The sequence below is a fragment of the Mustela erminea genome, chromosome 8, assembly GCF_009829155.1.
Source record: "Mustela erminea isolate mMusErm1 chromosome 8, mMusErm1.Pri, whole genome shotgun sequence".
Classification (NCBI taxonomy): Eukaryota; Metazoa; Chordata; class Mammalia; order Carnivora; family Mustelidae; genus Mustela; species Mustela erminea.
This window is the reverse complement of record NC_045621.1, coordinates 94266059-94289592: the sequence shown is the minus strand read 5'-3', so window position 1 is coordinate 94289592 and position 23534 is coordinate 94266059. Positions and strand designations below refer to the sequence as shown.

The 23534-nt window shown below is 39.3% G+C and overlaps 1 protein-coding gene across 1 annotated transcript in view; it reads right to left on the bottom strand.

Annotated features, from left to right (window-relative positions):
* Positions 1–11645: 11645 nt before the first annotated feature.
* MCM6 (minichromosome maintenance complex component 6) overlaps positions 11646–23534 on the bottom strand; it is a 36389-nt gene continuing 24500 nt past the window's right edge. The window contains exons 12-17 of the mRNA XM_032353826.1: positions 22636–22764; positions 21204–21365; positions 19420–19555; positions 18490–18645; positions 15685–15824; positions 11646–12099 (exon numbers count right to left, since the gene is read on the bottom strand). Coding sequence (XP_032209717.1) covers positions 11983–12099; positions 15685–15824; positions 18490–18645; positions 19420–19555; positions 21204–21365; positions 22636–22764 — 840 coding nt within the window. The 3' untranslated portion in view covers positions 11646–11982. The remainder of the gene's footprint in view (positions 12100–15684; positions 15825–18489; positions 18646–19419; positions 19556–21203; positions 21366–22635; positions 22765–23534) is intronic.

Genomic DNA, 23534 nt, shown 5'->3' with positions numbered 1-23534 from the left:
TTAGAATTTTGATAGGGATTACATTCAATCCATAGATTGGGTGGTATGGACATTTAACAATGTCAGTTCTTCCAATTCATGAGCATGGAGTATCTTCCCATTTATTTGTGTCTTCTTTAGTTTACTTCATCAATGTCTTACAGTTTTCCATGTACAAGTCTTTCATATCTTTGGTTAAATTTATCCCTACGTATTTTATTCTTGATGCAATTGTGAGATTGTTAATTTCTCTTTCTGGAAAAAAAAATTTCTCTTTCTGATAGTTCATTGTTACCATATAGAAATTTAACACATTTTTTTTTAAAGATTTTATTTATTTATTTGACAGAGAGAAATCACAAGTAGTTGGAGAGGCAGGCAGAGAGAGAGAGAGGGAAGCAGGCTCTCCGCTGAGCAGAGAGCCCGATGCGGGACTCGATCCCAGGACTCTGAGATCATGACCTGAGCCGAAGGCAGCGGCTTAACCCACTGAGCCACCCAGGTGCCCTCAACACATTTTTTTAATTTTTAATTTTTCATAAACATATAATTTTATCCCCAGGGGTACAGGTCTGTGAATCACCAGGTTTACACACTTCACAGCACTCACCATAGCACATACCTACCCAATGTCCATAACACCACCCCCCTCTCCCCACCCCCCTCCCCCCAGCAACCCTCAGTTTGTTTTGTGAGATTAAAAGTCACTTATGGGGTGCCTGGGTGGCTCAGTGGGTTAAGCCACTGCCTTCGGCTCAGGTCATGATCTCAGGGTCCTGGGATCGAGTCCCACATCGGGCTCTCTGCTCAGCGGAGAACCTGCTTCCCTCTCTCTCTCTGCCTGCCTCTCTGTCTACTTGTGATCTCTCTCTGTAAAATAAATAAATAAAATCTTTATTAAAAAAAATAAAAATAAAATAAAAGTCACTTATGGTTTGTCTCCCTCCCAATCCCACCTTGTTCCATTTATTCTTCTTCTACCCCCTTAAGCCCTCATGTTGCATCTCCACTTCCTCATATCAGGGAGAGCATATGATAGTTGTCTTTTTCTGATTGACTTATTTCATTAAGCATGATACCCTCTAGTTCCATCCATGTCGTCGTAAATGGCAAGGTTTCATTTCTTTTGATAACTGCATGATATTCCATTGTGTGTATATATACCACATCTTCTTTATCCATTCACATTGAGGTCCTTCATCCATTTTTGAGTCTATTTTCATGTGTGGTGTGAGGAAATGGTCCAATTTCATTTTTCTGCATGTGACTGTCCAATTTTGCCAACACCATTTATTGAAGAGGCTGTCTTTTTTCCATTGGACATTCTTTCCTGCTTTGTCAAAGATTAGTTGACCATAGAGTTGAGGGTCTATTTCTGGGCTCTCTATTCTGTTCCATTGATGTATGTGTCTGTTTGTTTTTGTGCCAATACCATGCTGTCTTGATGATGACAGCTTTGTAATACAGCTTGAAGTCCGGAATTGTGATGCTACCAACGTTAGCTTTCTTTTTCAATATTCCTTTGGCTATTCAAGGTCTTTTCTGATTCCATATAAATTTTAGGATTATTTGTTCCATTCCTTTGAAAAAAATGGATGGTATTTTGATAGGAATTGCATTAAATGTGTAGATTGCTTTAGGTAGCATAGACATTCTCACAATATTTATTCTTCCAATCCAGGAGCATGGAACATTTTTCCATTTCTTTGTGTCTTCCTCAATTTCTTTCATGAGTACTTTATAGTTTTCTGAGTATAGATTCTGTGCCTCTTTGGTTAGGTTTATTCCTAGGTATCTTACAGTTTTGGGTGCAATTGTAAATGGGATTGACTTCTTAATTTCTCTTTCTTCTGTCTTGTTGTTGGTGTAGAGAAATACAACCGATTTCTGTGCATTGATTTTATATCCTGACACTTTACTGAATTCCTGTACAAGTTCTAGCAGTTTTGGAGTGGAGTCTTTTGGATTTTCCACATATAGTATCATATCATCTGCAAAGAGTGATAGTTTGATTTCTTCTTTGCTGATTTGGATGCCTTTAATTTCCTTTTGTTGTCTGATTGCTGAGGCTAGGACTTCTAGTACTATGTTGAATAGCAGTGGTGATAATGGACATCCCTGCCGTGTTCCTGACCTTAGCGGAAAAGCTTTTTCTCCATTGAGAATGATATTTGCAGTGGGTTTTTCATAGATGGCTTTGATAATATTGAGGTATGTGCCCTCTATCCCTACACTTTGAAGACTTTTGATCAGGAAGGGACGCTGTACTTTGTCAAGTGCTTTTTCAGCATCTATTGAGAGTATCATATGGTTCTTGTTCTTTCTTTTATTAATGTGTTGTATCATATTGATTGATTTGCGGATGTTGAACCAACGTTGCAGCCCTGGAATAAATCCCACTTGGTCGTGGTGAATAATCCTTTCAATGTACTGTTGGATCCTATTGGCTAGTATTTTGGTGAGAATTTTTGCATCTGTGTTCATCAAGGATATTGGTCTGTAGTTTTCTTTTTTGATGGGATCCTTGTCTGGTTTTGGGATCAAGGTGATGCTGGCCTCATAAAATGACTTTGGAAGTTTTCCTTCCATTTCTATCTTTTGGAACCGTTTCAGGAGAATAGGAGTTAGTTCTTCTTTAAATATTTGGTAGAATTCCCCTGGGAAGCCGTCTGGCCCTGGGCTTTTGTTTGTTTGGAGATTTTTGATGACTGTTTCAATCTCCTTACTGGTTATGGGTCTCTTCAGGTTTTCTATTTCTTCCTGGTTCAGTTGTGGTAGTTTATATGTCTCTAGGAATGCATCTATTTCTTCCAGATTGTCAAATTTATTGGCGTAGAGTTGCTCATAGTATGTTCTTATAATTGTCTGTGTTTCTTTGGTGTTAGTTGTGATCTCTCCTCTTTCATTCATGATTTTATTTATTTGGGTCCTTTCTCTTTTCTTTTAGGGGTTTATCAATCTTATTAATTCTTTCAAAGAACCAGCTCCTAGTTTTGTTGATTTGTTCTATTGCTTTTTGGTTTCTATTTCATTGATTTCTGCTCTGATCTTTATGATTTCTCTTCTCCTGCTGGGTTTAGGGTTTCTTTCTTGTTCTTTCTCCAGCTCCTTTAGGTGTAGGGTTAGATTGTGTACCTGAGACCTTTCTTGTTTCCTGAGAAAGACTTGTACTGCTATATATTTTTCTCTCAGGACTGCCTTTATTGTGTCCCACAGATTTTGAACCATTGTGTTTTCATTATCATTTGCTTCCATGAATTTTTTCAATTCTTCTTTAATTTCCTGGTTGACCTGTTCATTCTTTAGAAGGATGCTATTTAGTCTCCATGTATTTGGGTTCTTTCCAAATTTCCTCTTGTGATTCAGTTCTAGCTTCAGAGCATTGTGGTCTGAAAATATGCAGAAAATGATCCCAATCTTTTGATACCGGTTGAGACCTGATTTAGGACCCAGGACGTGATGTACTCTGGAGAATGTTCCATGTGCACTAGAGAAGAATGTGTATTCTGTTGCTTTGGGATGAAATGTTCTGAATATATCTGTGATGTCCATCTGTTCCAGTGTGTCATTTAAGGCCTTTATTTCCTTGTTGATCTTTTGCTTGGATGATCTGTCCATTTCAGTGAGGGGAGTGTTAAAGTCCCCTACTATTATTGTATTATTGTTAATGTGTTTCTTTGATTTTGTTATTAATTGGTTTATATAGTTGGCTGCTCCCACGTTGGGGGCATAGATGTTTAAAATTGTTAGATCTTCTTGTTGGACAGATCCTTTGAGTATGATATAGTGTCCTTCCTCATCTCTTATTAGTCTTTGGCTTAAAATCTAATTGATCTGATATAAGGATTGCCACCCCTGCTTTCTTCTGATGTCCATTAGCATGGTAAATTTTTTTCCACCCCCTCACTTTAAATCTGGAGGTGTTTTTGGGTCTAAAATGAGTTTCTTGTAGGCAACATATAGATGGGTTTTGTTTTTTTACCCATTCTGATATGCTGTGTCTTTTGATTTGGGCATTTAGCCCATTAACATTCAGGGTAACTATTGAGAGATATGAATTTAGTGCCATTGTATTGCCTGTAAGGTGACTGTTACTGTATATTGTCTCTGTTCCTTTCTCATCTACTACTTTTAGGCTCTCTCTTTGCTTAGAGGACCCCTTTCAATATTTCCTGTAGAGCTGGTTTGGTGTTTGCAAATTCTTTCAGTTTTTGTTTGTCCTGGAAGCTTTTTTATCTTTCCTTCTATTTTCAATGATAGCCTAGCTGGATATAGTATTCTTGGCTGCATGTTTTTCTCGTTTAGTGCTCTGAATATATCATGCCAGCTCTTTCTGGTCTGCCAGGTCTCTGTGGATAAGTCTGCTGCCAATCTAATATTTTTACCATTGTATGTTACAGAGTTCTTTTCCTGGGCTGCTTTCAGGATTTTCTCTTTGTCACTAAGGCTTGTAAGTTTTACTATTAGGTGACGGGGTGTGGACCTATTCTTGTTGATTTTGAGGGGGGTTCTCTGCACCCCCTGGATTTTGATGCTTGTTCTCTTTGCCCTATTAGGGAAATTCTCTCCAATAATTCTCTCCAATATACCTTCTGCTCCCCTCTCTCTTTCTTCTTCTTCTGGAATCCCAATTATTCTAATTTTGTTTCGTCTTATGGTGTCACTTATCTCTCGAATTCTCCCCTGGTGGTCCAGTAGCTGTTTGTCCCTCTTTTGCTCAGCTTCTTTATTCTCTGTCATTTGGTCTTCTATATCGCTAATTCTTTCTTCTGCTGCATTTATCCTAGCAGTGAGAACCTCCATTTTTGATTGGACCTCATTAATAACTTTTTTTTATTTCAACTTGTTTAGATTTTAGTTCTTTTATTTCTCCAGAAAGGGCTTTTATATCTCCTGAGAGGGTTTCTCTAATATCTTCCATGCCTTTTGCTGCTGCCCCTTGGAACAATTTGTTACTTAAACTGTAACCCCTGGAGGATTTTACTAGTTGCCAAGCACATTTAGATATGGCCTTAAGAAATACATATACTGGCAACAGGTCTTTGGGGAGAAGGACGATATATGACCGTGAAGCTGGGCAGCTGGGGATGCCCGGCTCGCTCAGGGCGGAACGCCGCTCCTTCACAGAAGTTGGGCAGCTGGGGATACCTGGCTCGCTCAGGGTGGAAGGCTGCCCCTTCACCGAAGCCGGGCAGCTCGGAGCGCCCGGCCCGCCCAGGGCCAAACGCCGCCAGCTTCAGGGAAGCCAAGCACCTGGGAATGCCCGGTCAGCTCAGGGTGGAACAAAAACCCGCCTGCTTCCCTTTTCCATTATCGCTCCTTTCTCTTCCCAGAACGCGCCTATTGTTAGTTAGATGAGTCCTTTGAATGTGCTTGTTTAACTATAAACTTTATCCTCCTTCTTGCTTGTCTGCAAGATGGGATTAACATTTGACCTTCATCAGTCCTTCTGTTGGCTATTTTTTCTATCCAATAAAAGTGAGACGGTGGGTTGCTCGTGGCAGCAGTCCTTTTTGACTGTTGTCCCCTGCTCCCAGTCTTTTGCTGCTGACTTGTTTGTGCCTAATTCTTCTCTCGTCGCCGACTGGAAGTGGCACCTTTTTCGAGCCTAGCTAGAACCTTGGGACTCGTCATTCTGAACTCTAGATCTGACATCTTACCAATGTCTGTATTGATTAGGTCCCTAGCCTTTGGTACTGCCTCTTGTTCTTTTTTGGTGGTGAATTTTTCCACCTTGTCATTTTGTCCAGGTAAGAGTATATGAAGGAGAAAGTAAAATACTAAAAGGGTGGCAAAGACCCCAGGAAAGTACGCTTTAAACAAATCGTAAGCGATCCCAAATCGTGGGGGGGAGAAAGGGGATAAAAAAAGGTTCAGGGGGGCGCCTGGGTGGCTCAGTGGTTTAAGCCTCTGCCTTCGGCTCGGGTCATGATCTCAGGGTCCTGGGATCGAGCCCCGCATCGGGCTCTCTGCTCAGCGGGGAGCCTGCTTCCCCCTCTCTCTCTGCCTGCCTCTCTGTCTACTTGTGATCTCTCTCTGTCTGTCAAATAAATAAATAAAAATCTTAAAAAAAAAAAAAGAGGTTCAGGAAAAAAAAAGAAACTATTAAAAAAAGAAAATGAATAAAGAAAAGATACAAAAAAGGAAAAAAATATATATATATTAGATAAACTAGTTTAAAAACGTTAAAAAAGAAAAGGGTAAACATTAAAAAAATTTAGCAGAAGAAGAAAAAAAAATTAAAAAAAATTAAATTAATTGCAAGACTAAAGAATCATGGGGAGAAAGCCAGGAGTTCCGTGCTTTGCTTTCTCCTACTCTGGAATTCCGCCATTCTATTTGGTATTGAACTTGCACTCCTTGGTAGGTGAACTTGGTCCTGGTTGGATTTCTTGTTGATCTTCTGGGGGAGGGGCCTGTTGTGTGATTCTCAAGTGTCTTTGCCCCAGGTGGAATTGCACCGCCCTTACCAGGGGCCAGGCTGAGTAATTAGCTCGGGTTTGCTTTCAGGAGCTTTTGTTCCCTGAACACTTTCCGTAGAGTTCTGGAGGATGGGAATGAAAATGGGGGCCTCCCAGTCTCCAGCCTGGAGGAGCCGAGAGCTCGGGGCCCCACTCCTCAGTGCACCCTCAGAGAATAGCGCCCAATTACTCCCATCTCCCTGGCCTCCGCCTGTGCTCCGAGCTCCGAGCTCACCAAGCCTGTGACCAGTTCAAGGTAACCCCAAGCTGAGAGCTCACTCCTCGGCTCTGTCTCTGTAGCCGACTTCCCCATTTTAATACCTGCAAGCTCTGCGACACTCAGACACCCTCCATCCTTCCGTGACCCCGCAGGACCTGGGGCCATGCTGACCCCATGTGGGCTTCACCCCGGTTTAGCCTCTGGAGAGATGTCCCTCAGTGGAACAGACTTTTTAAAAGTACTGATTTTGTGCTCCGTTGCTCTGCTGCTTGCCGGGAGCTGGCCCCTCCCCCCAGGGTCTATCTTCCCGTCGCTTTGGATTCACTTCTCCGCCAGTCCTACCTTTCAGAAAGTGGTTGATTTTATCTTTCTAGAATTGCTGTTCTTCTTCTTTGATCTGTAAGTGTTGGATATGTAAGTGTTTGCAATCTTTAGATAAGCTATCTAGCTGATCTCCTGCTACCTAAGGTAGTCTCAGCCTGCTACTTCTCCGCCATCTTGACCTCCACACTCAACACATTTTTGCATATTCATTTTGTATGCTACAACTTCACTGGATTTGTTGATTCCTTCCAACTATTTTTTTGGTGGAGTCTCTAGAGTTTTCTATATGTAATATCATATCATGTGAAAACGGTGACAGTTTTACATCCTCCTTTTTGATTTGGATTCCTTTTATTTCATTTCCTTGCCTAATTGCTCTGGCTTGGACTTCCAATACTATATTGAATACAAGTGGTAAGAGTGGGCCTTCTTACCTCCTTTCTGACCTTAGGTGAAAAGTTTTCAGCTTTTCACCATTTGAGTATGATGTTAGCTGTGGCCTTATTATAGATGGTCTTTATTATGTTGAGATACATTCCCTCGAACACCCACTTTGTTGAGTTTTTATCACAAATGGATGTTGAATTTTGTCAAGTGCTTTTTTTTTTTTCATCTACTGAGGTGGTCATATTTTTGTCCTTCATTTTATTAATGTGGAGTATCACATTGATTGATTTGCAGATGTTGAACCACCCTTACATCCTTGGAACAAATCCCACTTGATCATGGTGTATGATCCTTTTAATGTATTTTTTAATTGGGTGTACTAATATTATGGTAAGGACTTTTGTATCACTGTTCATCAGAGACATTGTCTGTAATTTTCTTTTCATTTGGTGATCTTGTCTGATTTGGGTATTAGGGTAATGCTGGCCTTATAAAACAAGTTTATGTGTTCCCTCCTCTTCTATTTTTTGGAAGAGTTGGAGGGCCGGCATTAATTTTCTTTAAATATTTGGTAGAACTCACTATTGAATCCATATAATCCTGGACATTATTGATTCAAACTCCTTACTAGTAATTGGTCTGTCCAGATTTCTATTTATGTCTCAGTCTTGGTAGGTTGTGTATTTCTAAGGAATTTCTTCTAGGTTGTTCTATTTGTTGGTGTTCAATTGCTCACAGTAGTCTCTTACAATCTTTGTGTTTTTTTTCTTTTTTTCTTTTTTTTTTTTGTCAGAGAGAGAGCAAGCAAGAGCGAGGGTGAGCGCACAAGCAGGGTGAGCACACAAGCAGGGTGAGCAGTAGGCAGAGGGAAAAGCAGGCTCCCTGCCAACCAGGGAGCCTGATGCAGGGCTCGATCCCAGGACTCTGGAATCATGACCTGAGCTGAAGGCAGATGCTTAACCGGCTGAATCACCCAGGTATCACACGATCCTTTGTATTTCTGTGCTATCAGTTTTAATGTCCCCCATTTCCTTTGGATTTTTTTTTTAAAGATTTTATTTATTTATTTGACAGACAGAGATTACAAGTAGGCAGAGAGGCAGGCAGAGAGAGAGGAGGAAGCAGTCTCCCTGCTGAGCAGAGAACCTGATGCAGGGCTCGTTCCCAGGACCCTGGAATCACGACCCGAGCTGAAGGCAGAGGGTTTAACCCACTGAGCCACCCAGGCGCCCCTTTCCTTTGGATTTTGAGTCCTATTTTCTTGGTGAGTCTGAGGATTTGCCTTTTGTTTTCTCTTTTCAAAATCCAGCTGTTTCACTGAGGTTTTCTATTGTTATTTTAGTCTTTATTTCCTTCTACTAACATTTGTTTTCTAGTTCTTTGAGATGTGAAGTTAGGTTGTTTATTTGAGATCTTTATTTCTGGATGTAGCTATTTATTCCTATAAAGTTCCCTCTTATAAGCGCCTGGCCTGCTCAGTTGGAAGAGTGTGTCTCTTGATCTCCGGGTCATGAATTTGAGCCCCATGTTAGGTGTAGAGATTACTTGAATCAATAAAACAACAAAAAGGGGCACCTGGGTGGCTCAGTGGGTTAAGCCTCTGCCTTCGGCTCAGGTCATGATCCCAGGGTCCTGGAATCGAGCCCTGTATCAGACTCTGCTCAGCAGGGAGCCTGCTTCCCCCTCTCTCTCTGCCTGCCTCTCTGCCTACTTGTCTGTCAAATAAATAGATAAAATCTTAAAAAAAAAATTTCCTTCTTTGAACTGCTTTTGCTGCATTCCATAAGTTTTTGTATGTTGTATTTCCATTTTCATTTCTCTCAAAGTATTTTAGAATTTTTTTTACTTCTTCTTTGTAATTGGTTGTTTGGTAGCATGTTTAATCTCCACATATTTCTTGATTTCCTAGTTTTTCTTTTTTAAAGTTTTACTTGAGAGAAAGAGATTGAGGGAGTGAGCAGTGGTGGGGATTAGGGAGAGAGGGAAAAGCAGACTCCTTGTGGAGCAGGGAGCCATCATGGGACTCAATCCCAGGACTCTGGGATCACAACCTGAGCCCAAGGCAGAGGTTTATCTGACTGAGCCACCCTGGCATCCCCATTTTCTTCTGTAATTGATTTCTAGTTTCACACTGTATTATGGTCAGAAAAGATGCTCAATGATTTTAATCTTCTTAAATGTATTGACTTATTTTGTTGCATAACATGATCTACCCTGGAGAATGTTCCCTTTGTGCTTAAGAAGAATGTATGTTATTACTTTTGGATGGACTATCCTGTGTATGCCTGTTAAGTCCATCTGGTCTAATAGGTCTTTTAAAGTCAATGTTTCTTCACAGGTATTTTGTCTGGATCTATTCACTGATCAAAGTGGGTACTGAAGCCTCCTTACTATTATATATTGCTACCTATTTTTCCCTTTAGGTGTGTTAATACTTGATATATATATATATATATATATATTCTTATAAAGGTACTCCTTTATATATTTAGGCACTCCTATATTTGCACATTTTCCCCCATGTTTCCTGGAGGTATTTCCATTTCAAACATATAGGTTTACCCCATTTTTGTTTGAATATCCTACAGTACAGCTGTTCCACAATTTATGTAGTCATTTCCACATTGATGGTATCTGTGATTTCAAGGGAAATACATTATAGATCAGTTACCTTATAACATTCAAGTCTTCCAATTCAGAAACATGTTACAGGGATGCCTGGGTGGCTCAGTTAAGCTGCTGCCTTCAGCTCAGGTCATGATCCCAGGGTCCTGGGATTGAATCCCATGATGGTCTCCTTGCTCAGCAGGAAGCCTGTTTCTCTCTGCCACTGCCTGCCACTCTGCCTGCTTGTGCTCTGACAAGTAAATAAAATCTTAAAAAAAAAAACCCAAAACCCAACCACACACATCTATCCATTTACTTAACATGTGTCTAATTTCTTCATAAGGATCTCAATACATGCTCCATCATCCATTAGCCACTTTACCTCCTTGACAAGTAACATGCAAAAACTGAGGCTTTATTTATAGTAATGACATCACTATGCTCTGGAAGCCCCTACCCAAATGGCGAATTTGGTAAGAGAATTCACCAAAAAACTCATCTTTCCTATGCTTCAAATTCCCTTTTAGGTAAATATTTGATCAAATTAAAGTTCAAATTTCTGTCAGTCGGCTTTTATTTTTTCCAGGACCTCCCCATCTCATTTTATCATGGTGGGAGTCAGGACAGAGAGGGCTTGTTGCTGTCCCAAGTTTCCACTAGCTGTTACCCAATGTCCTGCCTGTTATTTGTCTGTGCCTTATGCTAGCATCTCCTAACTGCCTCAATAGGAAGCTTGATATCCTATACCCTGGTTTCTTCTTCCCCACAGCTTCTTCCTTCATTAGTTAGGAACGTATCTTTGGCAGAGGAGTTTATAGTCTGCATCTGCTAACTGTAATTTCTCCATCCATTCCCAGTTCTCCTCACTCTATTATTTTCAAGCCACTGGAGAGTAAAGTTATTATTAGTGAACTCACATACAACATGTAAACATTCCCCAACTAGTCCTGCAGGCCCCAAATGCCATCTGTTGTTAAAAGGTGCAACAGTGTGAACTGCTACATCATGAACATTCTAATGATGAGAAAAGTAGAATAAAGTTTTAATTTTTATAGACTGTGCTAAAAAACAAAACGCAGAACTGGACTTCATTTTGGAAAGTAATCCCTAAAGCCCCTTATCCAGTCATACGAATTCTAATAAGGACTCCTCACAGGAACCTTATCTTAGAGGCTTACAATGCTATACACTTCCACCCACCTGCCTCACATTAAACAAAAGGGAAAGACTCATGTTTGTGAGTACAGCTGCGCCCCCCTCCACCAATAATTCAAGTTTGAACTGTGTGGGTCCATTTATACATAAATTTTTTCCATAAGTATATTGGAAAATCTTTTAGAGATCTACAACAATTTGAAAAAATTTGTAGACAAACTTTGTAGCCTGGAAATACTGAAAAAATTTAAGTAAAAAAACGTATTACTTTAAGAATACTATATATAATACATATAACATAAAAAATGCATGTTAGTCACCTATATAAATTATTAGTAAGAATTCCAGTCAACAGTAGGCCATTAGTAGTTAAGTGTTTGGGAAGTCAAAAGTTATACACAGAGTTTTGACTGTCTGGGAGATCTGGTGCCCCTAACCTCCATGTTATTCAAGGGTCAACTGCAGATGAAAGCAGTAATTAGAGAAGGGAGGAAATAAATCCAACAGACAACGGCAGGACACAATGTTTTATTCTTATACAAAAAAACAGTAGCTGGCAAGTTATTCACATACCATAGAAGTACTGGACCTTTACCTATACATGTGAAAACATGGTCTTGCTTACAGAAAGCACACACTGGGTTCCAACTTCATTTAGACAAGAAACATAGTTTATGTTAATATAAAAGCATATTATAGGAATATGACACTCAGGACACCAACTAGGCTCTTATTCCTCCAAATAAACCTTCCTGAACCCTTGCTCCCAGAAACATTTCTCTTGCTAGTAGAGCTACGTCCGGACTCCAGGCCAAGAAGTAGGGGCCACAATCTCTTACTTTCAATATTTCAGTCTTCAAGCAAGTAATTAGGATTAACTACCAAGTAGGGATCTTCTTCATAGCTCTCACTTCCTTCTGTGGAGCCTTTTAATCCAGCTTGGGTGAGCTCAATTAGAACATGGTCCTGTGAACACAAACATTTGTCTTCAGCTTTCCAGCAATATTGTAAAAATGACCCCATCCATAGAACTTGACCCTCCTGAGTGTTCGGTATTAGCATTTTCTTCCATTTCCCCTTCAGAAGAAGTTAGAAGAAAATGGACTATCCCTGAAAATCTTTACCAAGATTCTGTTAAAACTCCTTTCCCACTAGGATACAGACCTTTTCATACCATAAACCTCTTCTGAAAAATTACAAAATACACAGATAATCTCAGAAGACATTGTGATTTTAGTAAGGCTTCCTGGCACACTACAGCTTGTAAATATAATTTCAAAAAAGGTAAGACAGGGGCACCTGCATGGTTTAGTCATTTAAGCATCTGCCTTTGGCTCAGGTCTTGATCCCAGTCCTGGGATCAAGCACCACATCAGGCTCACTGCTCAGCAGGAAGCCTGCTTCTCCCTCTCCCTCTGCTTGCTACTACCCCTATTATTCACTCTCAGTCTCTCCCTGTCAAATAAATAAATACAATCTTAAAAAAAAAAAAGGAAAAAAAAAAAAGATACAATGCATGAAGTTTAAGATTATGCAACTGCAAAATCCTCTTGATAAATATGCTTATCATTGTTTATCACTAAGTGTTTTAATTTCACTTATGTTAATTTTTAATCACTGGCCACTGAACTCTTTCATATACCATCCATTCATAATTCAGTTAGAAGTAGAATCTAAAGATAATTAACATGGAAAAATTTTCACTCTGAGCTATGAGCTAATAAAAGGTAGAATATGCCACATGTACCTATAAGTCACTCTAAAATACCCAAACAAATGAGGGGCACATGGGTGGCTCAGTTGCTTAGGCATCCAAAGACTTTTGATTTCAGCTCAGATCATGATGTCAGAGTTGTGACATTAAACCCCACATCAGGCATGGAGGCTGTTTAAGATTCTCTCTCCTTCTCCCTTTGCCCTTCTCCACCCCCTCTCCCCCCAGGGCACATGTGTGTTTGTATTCTCTTTCTCAAAAACCGAAACAAGACAAACCCACAAAGGAGAGGGACTGCCTGCCAAGCCCATAGAGAACTCAGGAAATAGTGATTTGATCCAAAGAAGGCAGAAATGCTCCACAGTATGAGCACTATTGTCACTTTCAAGAGCTCACTTTATGTACTAACACACCCTCACAGTGGGGAACACTTCATCAGCACAGTATAATCTCTCTAGTCTTTTGTAGTGAGCTAGCTCAGGTGGTGTAAACTTAAAAATGTAGCCCCAATTTAGATCAGCTAATTTCACCACGTGTCCCAATGTGGATTTCTTGTGTGGGTCGTTTTATCTTACACTGATCCCAGGAGACACTAGGGAGGGAAGGACTGGCCTGGTGCAAACATACTGCCCAGCAGAGAAAGACCTTTGAATGCACACCACCCCAATTTAGCTTTATTTTCATAGATATTATTAAATTCTGATCTGAGTAGCTGTTTTCAACAGGCCTCCTCAAATACATAACCACCTGTAATCATACACTCATATCTACTTCCACAAGTAAGTGACTTTGCAGATGTCACAACCCTGATATGTGACATCCATAATATTTATACAGTGGACACTAAAGTAAACTGTAGGATAGCCGAATCTGCCATTTAAACACAGAAATTCAGTCATTCAACAAATATTTGACCTTTCCACATACCAGGCACCACAACAGATCTTGGGGATATAGTAGTTAACAAACAAAGTTCCTGCCCTCTTGGTGCTTGCATTCTAATGAGACAAAATGAACACCACCAGACAATGATAAGCACTATCAAGTAACAGGAAGCAAGATTAGGGATTGCTACCAAGGAGGCTCTTATTCTGACAGCCCAGGCAAGAATCACCTCTTTGAGGAGGTAACATACGAGCAGACATCAGAATGGAAGAGGGGATCTGGGTAAAGAGACAAAGGACAAGTGAAATGTCTTCATGTTTGGTGTGTCTAAGAATAGCGACAAGGCCACAACTGAGTAGCAACAGGAAGAGTCCTATGCAATGAGGTGAACAGGGGATTTGATTGTGTAAGTTTTGCAGGCCATGGTTTGGAGACTAGATTTTATTGTAAACATGAGGGAAGGACTGGAAGGTAGGGCCCTAAAACATTTTGATTTGTTAAAAGATCTGTCTGGCTGCTGGACACAGAGCCACTAAACAGGAGGACAGTTAAGATGCTCCTGTCAGAGTCCAGGCAAAGTAGCTAAAGATGTAAAGGTGGGGAGAACAGAACACCAATACACATACTTAAGGCAGGGCTCACACGGTTTGCTGCTAAAAGGAGAAGCTATGAGGGGAAATTGGAATCACGGATGATTCTAAGGTAGAAGGCTTAGAACAAGTAAGTAAATGGGAATCCTGCGGGGGTGGGGGGGAAGAACTGTTTTGAACACAGTGAGTGTGAGATGCCTACAGTTCACAAGAAGGCAGCTGGCTAGACATCTGGAGTTTAAAGAAGAGGTTTAAGAGCTAAATCTGGGAGTCATTAGTGGATGGGTTTAAACTCATAGAACCAAATGAAATCACTCAGGTAATCAATGTAAATAGAGAAGACTGAGGACTGAAATAGCACTCCATTTAAAAAGTTACAAGATTTGAGAAAAGAGACTAAGTGGAAATAACTAGCAAGATAGGAGAAGAACCAGGAGAATATGATGACTTAGAAGGAGCAATCAAAAGTGACAAGTGTTGGGGCGCCTGGGTGGCTCAGTGGGTTAAGCCGCTGCCTTCGGCTCAGGTCATGATCTCAGCGTCCTAGGATCGAGTCCCACATCGGGCTCTCTGCTCAGCAGGGAGCCTGCTTCCCTTCCTCTCTCTGTCTGCCTCTCTGCCTACTTGTGATCTCTCTCTGTCAAATAAATAAATAAAATCTTAAAAAAAAAAAAAAGTGACAAGTGTTACAGACAGGCTGAATATAGAGAACGACCAACTGATGTGAGGAGGGAGGAGGTATGCCTGTAATGGTCCCATATGAGAGTGGGAGAAGTCACAGCACTGGGCAGTGCCAGTGTGAGGTTGTAAGATGCAGTAAACAACGGTCCGTTTGAGATCAGTGGTCATAAATTTAAAGTAAGACATGGCCCGTGATTTGTCTGTCTTTCTCCAGATACTTTTAACTGCTCAGATGCAGTATAGTAGAAGAATTATATTTAACCAATGCAGGGTTTTCACCAATCAAGTAAAACAGAGAGATTACAGCTTAAAGTTTGAGAAAAGAGTGATCATTGGGACAGACCACATGTAAGCTCAGTGATGTAGGAGGATATGGGGAAAAAGAAACAGTAAAGAAGAGATGGGGGTCAGAATGCTTGCAGGTTTACGGCTAAGGGAGTAGAAAACATTAGTTAAAAATGCTCAGTAAGATCCGAATTCCACCTTCCCAGATTTAACTTAGGTTCTGCTGTTTCAGCAGAGGAAAGAAGTCAATTAGCTGCTGTAAATTCTCTTTTTTAACAACTCATAATTTTGACTAGATCCCAAGAACACACAAAAAATGAACATTTGTGAACCAGAGGTATAAGGCACGGACTCCCGCCCTCATTAATAATCACGCAAGAGTAGTTCTGTACATACATAGTGGGTGAGTCGATGAATGACTTTCTCTATGATTCTCTTTTTATTTATAAGTTCCTCTTCAGAATCTATTTCTGATTCGATTTCCTTCAAGTACCAGTTAACAAGCTCACTCCTCTTTAATGCCGACTCATCCTCTTCTGCAACAAAAAATACATTTCAAAAGGATTAAATTTTCCTTCTAGCAAACTATATTGCCAATCTGTAGGGTTTGCATATACAAGATAATGTACAGATTAGATAACCATCAACCTGTCAGAAAGTGTATCTGCTAAAGTAGGATTTGCAATGTTTCAGCATAAGCTTGAAATAACCTGTCATATTACTTGTATTAAATTATGCTTCACTTTATCCTGAGGAAAAAAATCTAATAAAATAGAGATTACAAGAAACAAGTTTCTAAAAGCTATTAGGATTTCAAACTATGAACGTGTTTCCTTCACCTTCTATGCTTCATCACCCATGCGAACATTTGCCAACAGCAGCTGAAAGCATAAATTAGCAACAGCAACAAAACTTCTTAAACATAACTCTTCCTTTTGGAACAAGGAAGACTTTATGCAGCTGGGATCAGCCAAGAAATGTACTCAAAATAAAAAACTACCAATTTATTTCAGCAAGGTCTATCTACATTGGATGACTGTCTACTTAAGAGTTCAAAGCAGAGGGGCGCCTGGGTGGCTCAGTGGGTTAAAGCCTCTGCCTTCGGCTCGGGTCGTGATCCCAGGGTCCTGGGATCGAGCCCCGCATCGGGCTGTCCGCTCCGCGGATAGCCTGCTTCCTCCTCTCTCTCTTTCTACCTGCCTCTCTGCCTACTTGTGATCTCTGTCTGTTAAATAAATAAATAAAATCTTTAAAAAAAAAAAAGAAAAAAAGAAAAAAAAAGGAGTTCAAAGCAGAACTTAAATGTCATAAGAAAAGCTGGAACTTGGATAATATAACTACTATAGAAACAAAGTATAATAAAAGAAAACTACTTAGTCTTGACTCTAGCGATTGCTAATAAAATATAAAATCAAGACAAGAAAATTCCAGCTTTACTGACAATGCCTTTGAAAAGTTTTACTCTGCATGTACTGAAATTTCATTATCTAAATGTTCTTGGTAAGTGACCTTCTTGGTTTAAAGTTGTGTTCCCTGTACAGGGCACCTGTACAGGGTGGCTTAGATCAGTCCCACATCCCACATTGGGCTTCCTGCTCAGTGGGGAGTCTGCATCTACCTCTGCCTCTCCCCCGAGCTTGCGCTTGTGTTCTCTCTTGCAAAGATAAGTTAATAAAATCTTAAAAAAAAAAAAAAAAAAGTTGTGCTCTCTGTGCTAGACTAGAAAAGAGCTGCCCACCTGAAGACTGAGAATTCATAACTTACTTGACTGGGTGAACAGTATCTTTTTTTTTTTAAAGGAAGACCTAGCAGAATTTGTCTGTGAAATGCATATAGTGTCCGGGTGCTAACCATATCTCTGTTTGATTAATGGTTTGCCATGTTTAAAATTCAGTTGCATGGTAAGGAGAAAAATGAAATACAATGTGAACACGAGAAGATGTGAACTCCCAAATGTTTTCATGTGAGAAGAGGGTGGGGCTAACGCCTGTCTGTCCCAGTGGCTCTTCACTGCCTTCTCTCTTTCCTCCCACTGGCCTACAATTCTAAGGAAACAAGGGCAAAACTACAGGGCTCAAACCTTTAGTAAGACAATCTCTACTGTTCTCTTCTTCCATCACAGGCAGGATACTGAGGAGAGTATACGTAGGGAAGACAGCATTTTAAGTAAGAACTACCTGATGGCTAACTACCAAATGAAAAGTTTAAGTTCAGCCTCTTGATTTCATCATTTTCCCTTCTTTTTTTTTTTTTTTTAAAGATTTTTATTTATTTATTTGACAGAGAGAGATCACAAGTAGGCAGAGAGGCAGGCAGAGAGAGAGAGGAGGAAGCAGGCTCCCCGCTGAGCAGAAAGCCCGATGCGGGACTCGATCCCAGGACCCTGAGATCATGACCTGAGCCGAAGGCAGCGGCTTAACCCACTGAGCCACCCAGGCGCCCCATCATCATTTTCCCTTCTGCCTGGGGATTAATGATAGGCATGTTAGAAAAGCATAGTAAAGCAGTCAGGGTAGGAAGTGTACTAGGGCGCCTGGTTGGCTCAGTGGGTTGTCTCTGCTTCGGCTTGGGTCATGATCTTGGGGTCCTGGGATCGAGCCCCGCATCGGGCTCTCTGCTCAGTGGGGAGCCTGCTTCCTCCTCTCTCTTCCCCCTCCTTCCTCCCTGCCTACTTATGATCTCTTTCTCTGTCAAATAAATAAAATCTTAAAAAAAAAAAAGGAAGCGTACTAGTTTCAGATATCACACTTTACCTATGGAGAAACAAGGATTTTACTTACTTCATTTTTAGTAGAAAATAACTGGCTAATATGGTCCTTTCAGTTCAATTACTTGCCTATGAAATATAAATAACCTAGAGTCCATCCATTTGAAGTAAAGTTATTCTAAGGAGCACTGATTTTGCATCTGTATAAACATTTGCTAAGTGCTTCTTTACATATTATCAGATTCCAACGTCTGCTTCCCAAGAATATTAAAATGGGCCAAGAACATTAAACAAATGACCTTTATCTGACAATGAGCCTATGGGTAAATGTTCAGACTGTCAGATATAATGATATCCCAAAGATTTTCTTTGCCAAAATGAGCTTGTATAACAATTTATTATCTGACAAAACAAATCTTTAGCAAGAGAATTGGTTTATGCAAATAAAACTTACATAACGACTGAGGATGTGCACACACTAGGTAGAGCCTTACCTTCCTCCATCTTCCTGAGGTGAAGCACAATTAGGTTAGAGATCCGGCAGTACTCAGGGAAGCTCAACCTTAAGGATGCTTTAGGAACCAAATCCTGGTTTATGTCTTCACTGTGGCCATTGATTCCATTCACAGGAGCAGGGCTGTCAACATGACCTAAGTGAAATTATCAACCATCTGAATCTTGTTTTTGTGCCTCCAACACTCCCCTCTCAAATGTTTATGAGTATATTACATCTGTTTTAATAATAACTTCTAAACAAGCATATAGTTATACTTAGTATTTAGTAATTCTACAAATAAATTAGAAGCAAATTTGTAAATGTTACTAGTGAAGACAAACTAATTTGGAAGGGGTTGCTTGGGTGGCTTAGTCGGTTAAACGTCTGACTCTTGATTTTAGCTCAGGTCATTATCTCAGGGTGGTGAGACTGAGCCCCCATGAAGGACTCCATGTGTACAGTCTCCTTAAGATTCTCACTATCCCTCCTTCCTCCTTGTGTGGGTGCACTCTCTCCAAACAAAAACAAAAACAAAACAAAACAAAGAACAAACAAAAAAAACTAAATGGGAAGGATGGCAGATATAAAGATTTCATGATCTAAAAGTTCATTTGCAATATTATACACAAAATTTAAAAACCTGGTATTTGTCTGGTCCAGTGTACTCAAGAACAAGTGTTTAATTCAAAAGCAAAATAACAATAAATAAGGCTGGGGAATTAGGTCCACTCTCACCATTTTGGTGTATTTTCTTTCAGTCTTTCAAGCATATATATTTTATATTAACTATTTAATTGTATTTTATTTTGTAAGCATATAATTCAATATCCATTTTTCCCCCTTTTGCTATACAACAAGTATACTTTTACCATAACATCTCAGAGAACACTTTGGTCCCTAACTCCGGAACAGTAAATAAGAGTCTCACCATTGATGCCATCTGGGCTCTCATCTACCTCCATCTGGGCCTCTTCTTCTTGATCTAAATTAACATCAGGTGTTTCTACTCGGATGATTGACTTATTCAGTAACCTGAAAGCTTCCTTCACATGTTTTGGCTGGACCTAAACCAATCAAGAGGAGGTAAATCAAGAAAGTCAGTTTTCTTCATATACTACACAGATTTTCTCCGTACCAAATCACAGTAGCATTTTAGTTTTCTCACACACACATAAAACATGAGTTAACACCATAAACTCACCAGAATGGCTTAAAAAGACTAGTACTATACAGTATTGAAAAGAATGTAGAACAACTTTCATTCACTGCTGGTGGGAACGCAAATTGATACAACCACTATGGAAGCATTTTGGCAGTCTTTACTGAACTGAACACACGTACGACCTATAACAATCTACTTCTAGGTGTATACCCAATAGAAATGTACACACACCTGTATACCATATAGACCCAAAGACATGTATATCCCACTAGAACCCAAATCGGAAACTATCCAAACATCCATTAACAAAAGAATAGGTGAATCATTGTGACATACTGACAGAATATTACACAGCAATGAAAATGGGCAAACTACTTCTACACAAAACCTGGATGACATCTTACAGTGTTAATGCTATAAGGGGGGACATAGTCTATGACTGCGCTTAAATAAAGTAATGGTTCTCCTTAAATCCTCACATATATGGTCAAATTATTTTTGACAACAGTGTCAAGACCACTCCTTGGGGAAAGCAATCTCTTCAAAAAATGATACTGGGGAAACTGGATATCTTATATAAAAGAATGTAGTTAGACCCCTACCTTATATCACATAAAAAGTTAACTCAAAACAGAATGAAGACCTAAAACTATAAAACATATGTAAGAAAACACAGGAAAAAAAGCCTCAGGACATCGGATTTGATAGTGATGTCAAAAGAACAGTCAACAAAAGGGAAAAATGACAAAGGAAATAATATACAATTCAAAAACTTCTGAGCATCAAGATAATCAACAGAGTAAAAAAGGCAACCTACAGAATGGGGTAAAATATCTGCATGTTAATATCTGATAAGGGATTAATATCTAAAACATATAAATACCCATGTTCATTGCAGTATTCACAAAAGTCAAGAGGTGGAAGTGACCCTAATGTCCACTGATGGATCAATGGATAAATGAAATATGGTACACAGTATCCTCTCTTATTCTCTGGGATTATGTTCCAGACCGCAGGGGATCCCTAAACTACAGGTAGTATTTAACCTTACTTAAACTGTTTTTTTTCCTGTCCATACATACTATGATAAAGTTTAATTTATAAATTAAATTATAAATTGCAAATTAAATTATAAATTAGGTACAGTAACAGCTTAACAATAATGAATAATAAAATGGAACAATTACAACAATATACTATAATGAAAGTTATGTGAATGTGGTCTCTCTCAAAATAACTTACTACACTGTAGTCACCCTTCCTGTGATGTGATGATGTAACTAGTCTTCTACTGACTTTCTGACAAAACTTCAGGAGGATCACCTACCTCTTAATGGTAACTCACCTCAATATGTACTCTATAATGTACAAAATGATTATTTCATATTAATCTAACTGTATTCAATAAATGTTTAACAGCAACTTTCAAGGGAGAAATCCTAGCATCCTGTATCCTATGAGCATTCAACTGTCATACCAAAGATAAAAACATGCTTATAAACCAACAAATCAATTGCACTTTCCTCCCATTATTAAAGTGACTTTGATACCTCGTCACAGCAGTGCATTCGAGCCATTGCTTCAGAGAGACGGATCATGCTCTCAAGCTGTCGCACTGTAATCCTCCATGAAGACTTGGTTACTCCAGAGCCATCCCTCTGGCGGAGACGTTTATACTGTTCCACAATGAAATCCTCTGACTCCTTAGAAATCTGTTTTAGAACATCCCCAAAGTCAGAGCTTTTCTACTTAATGGGAGCTGCATTAAACATAAGTTTAAGAGCCTTCCAAGTTAAGACACTGGAGAACTGAAAGGGTCAAACTTTGAAGTCAACAAAGAATTAATACTGAAATGCATTTTATAAGAAACTAAACTAAGGACACCTGTGAATTTCATATACTAATTTTATAAACAGGAATACAACAGGGTAGTTAAGCAAATGCCATTTCTAAAAGACATAAAACAAGCTGAAGCAGTGGAATAGGATGTAATACCTTTTAAGCCCAAGATGCCAAAGCTCATTAAACAAATTAGTGCTCAAACTATTCTTGAAACTCAACTTATGCTGTCTTTGGGAAAAAGAGGTCTATACACACACACGTACACACCAGCTGTTTCAGTAAACCTTATTATTTGTTGAATAACAACAACAAAGTGAGAATACTAAAAGAATACTCAGTTTTTCAGAGTGAGGAACTCAGCCTAATTAAAGAAGCCTGCTAAGGTCACAGGACCGGTTACCACACAGTCATAGAGAACAAAAGCCGCCTTCAACAGACATGACCAATAACCCTTACTTTTAAATGTCTCATTAAGCTTCTTTCAGGACAGTGAGAATCAATCTCATATTATGGAAAATCAGTGAAGGTGACAGATAATTAAAATCTAAAAGGAACTCCCAAAAGTTGAAGCATACAATTGTGTAAAAACTTCAAATTTTTTTGTTTGGTATTAAAAAAAAAAAAATTTTTTTTTTTTTTGGTATACTGTTTTAGGAAAATGTTGAAAAACACAAATGGATTATGAAGTTTACTTTTAAAATAAATGTCCTGGATCCAGTACAGATTCAATTAAATGAACTACATCAATTACTGTAAAATATTAAGCCACGTTCATCACAATGACCTAAAGGAACCCAAATTTCTCCTTAGAGAAATATTCAAGAACATTCAGTAGACTAGTGATTTGAGCTCATGTAATTTTAAGATTCTTAGGAATAACGGCTGAAATAAAATTATGTTCTACTTTATTTGGTTATCCAAAATTCTTCACCCATTAAAAATTTTTTATTAGCACCTAACAAGAAAAAGAAAATTATTCACATTTTTAGAAAATTTCCTCTTCTCAACTCTCTGAAGAAACATTGTTCTCAAAACAGAAAATCTCAAAAAGAAAAAAATAAGGACAGGTTCAGTTAATTTCCACAGAACCCTTTTTAATGCCCTCTTAAATACCCTATTCCAATACAAAAGGCCAGTTACCTTGGGTTTAAACTGTCTTGCAAAGAGAAGATACCTCCTGATATCATCAAGAGAATAGACACGATCAATTGAATCCTCAATTCTTGAATGCAAGTCTACTATCCGTCTGGCAATAGCATAATCTGTAACCTAATTCAGAAGAAGAAAATCACTTTGGTCAGTCACAACAATATCCACTCCAGATGATCCCTGGCATTAATAAATTACTTATAGCTAAAAACAAGCTCTAATGTGCCACTAACAGCTGTAAGTTTCTGAGCAAAGTTTGGTACCAGTTTCATTTAAAATCAAAAAGTTTAATACATGTTACATTTGCCCCACTCTAAGAATATTCTTGAAGGAATTAACAGACTTTTAAGATTTCTTGGATGCTCCATATATGCCAGATTTCTTGGATGCTCCGTATATCCACACTGTTGCCTTAAGTTTGTCAAGAAGCATTTTTTAAAGAAAAGATTTTATTTATTTATTTGACAGAGATCACAAGAACGCAGAGAGGCAGGCAGAAAGAGAGAGGGGGAGACAGGCTCTCTGCTGAGCAGAGAGCGGGGCTCGATCCCAGGACCCTGAGATACCTGAGCCAAAGGCAGAGGCTTAACCCACTGAGTGACCCAGGCGCCCCTGTCAAGAAGCATTTACCCATGTAACCCTCACAAAAATCTTATTAGGTAGGTAATATTGTCTTTATTTTACAGATAAGTTGAGGCCCAGAGAGGTAAAATAGCTTGTCTGACATCACAATACATAATGGAGCCAGGATTTGAACAGTCTAGGTTCAGAGTTCATGCTCTTAGCCACAACATTATACAGCCACTTGTGACTATATGAAGATAATCAGAGAATTGTTATGAACATAAAAAAAAGGGGCACCTAGGTGGCCCAGTTGGCTAAGTGTCTGC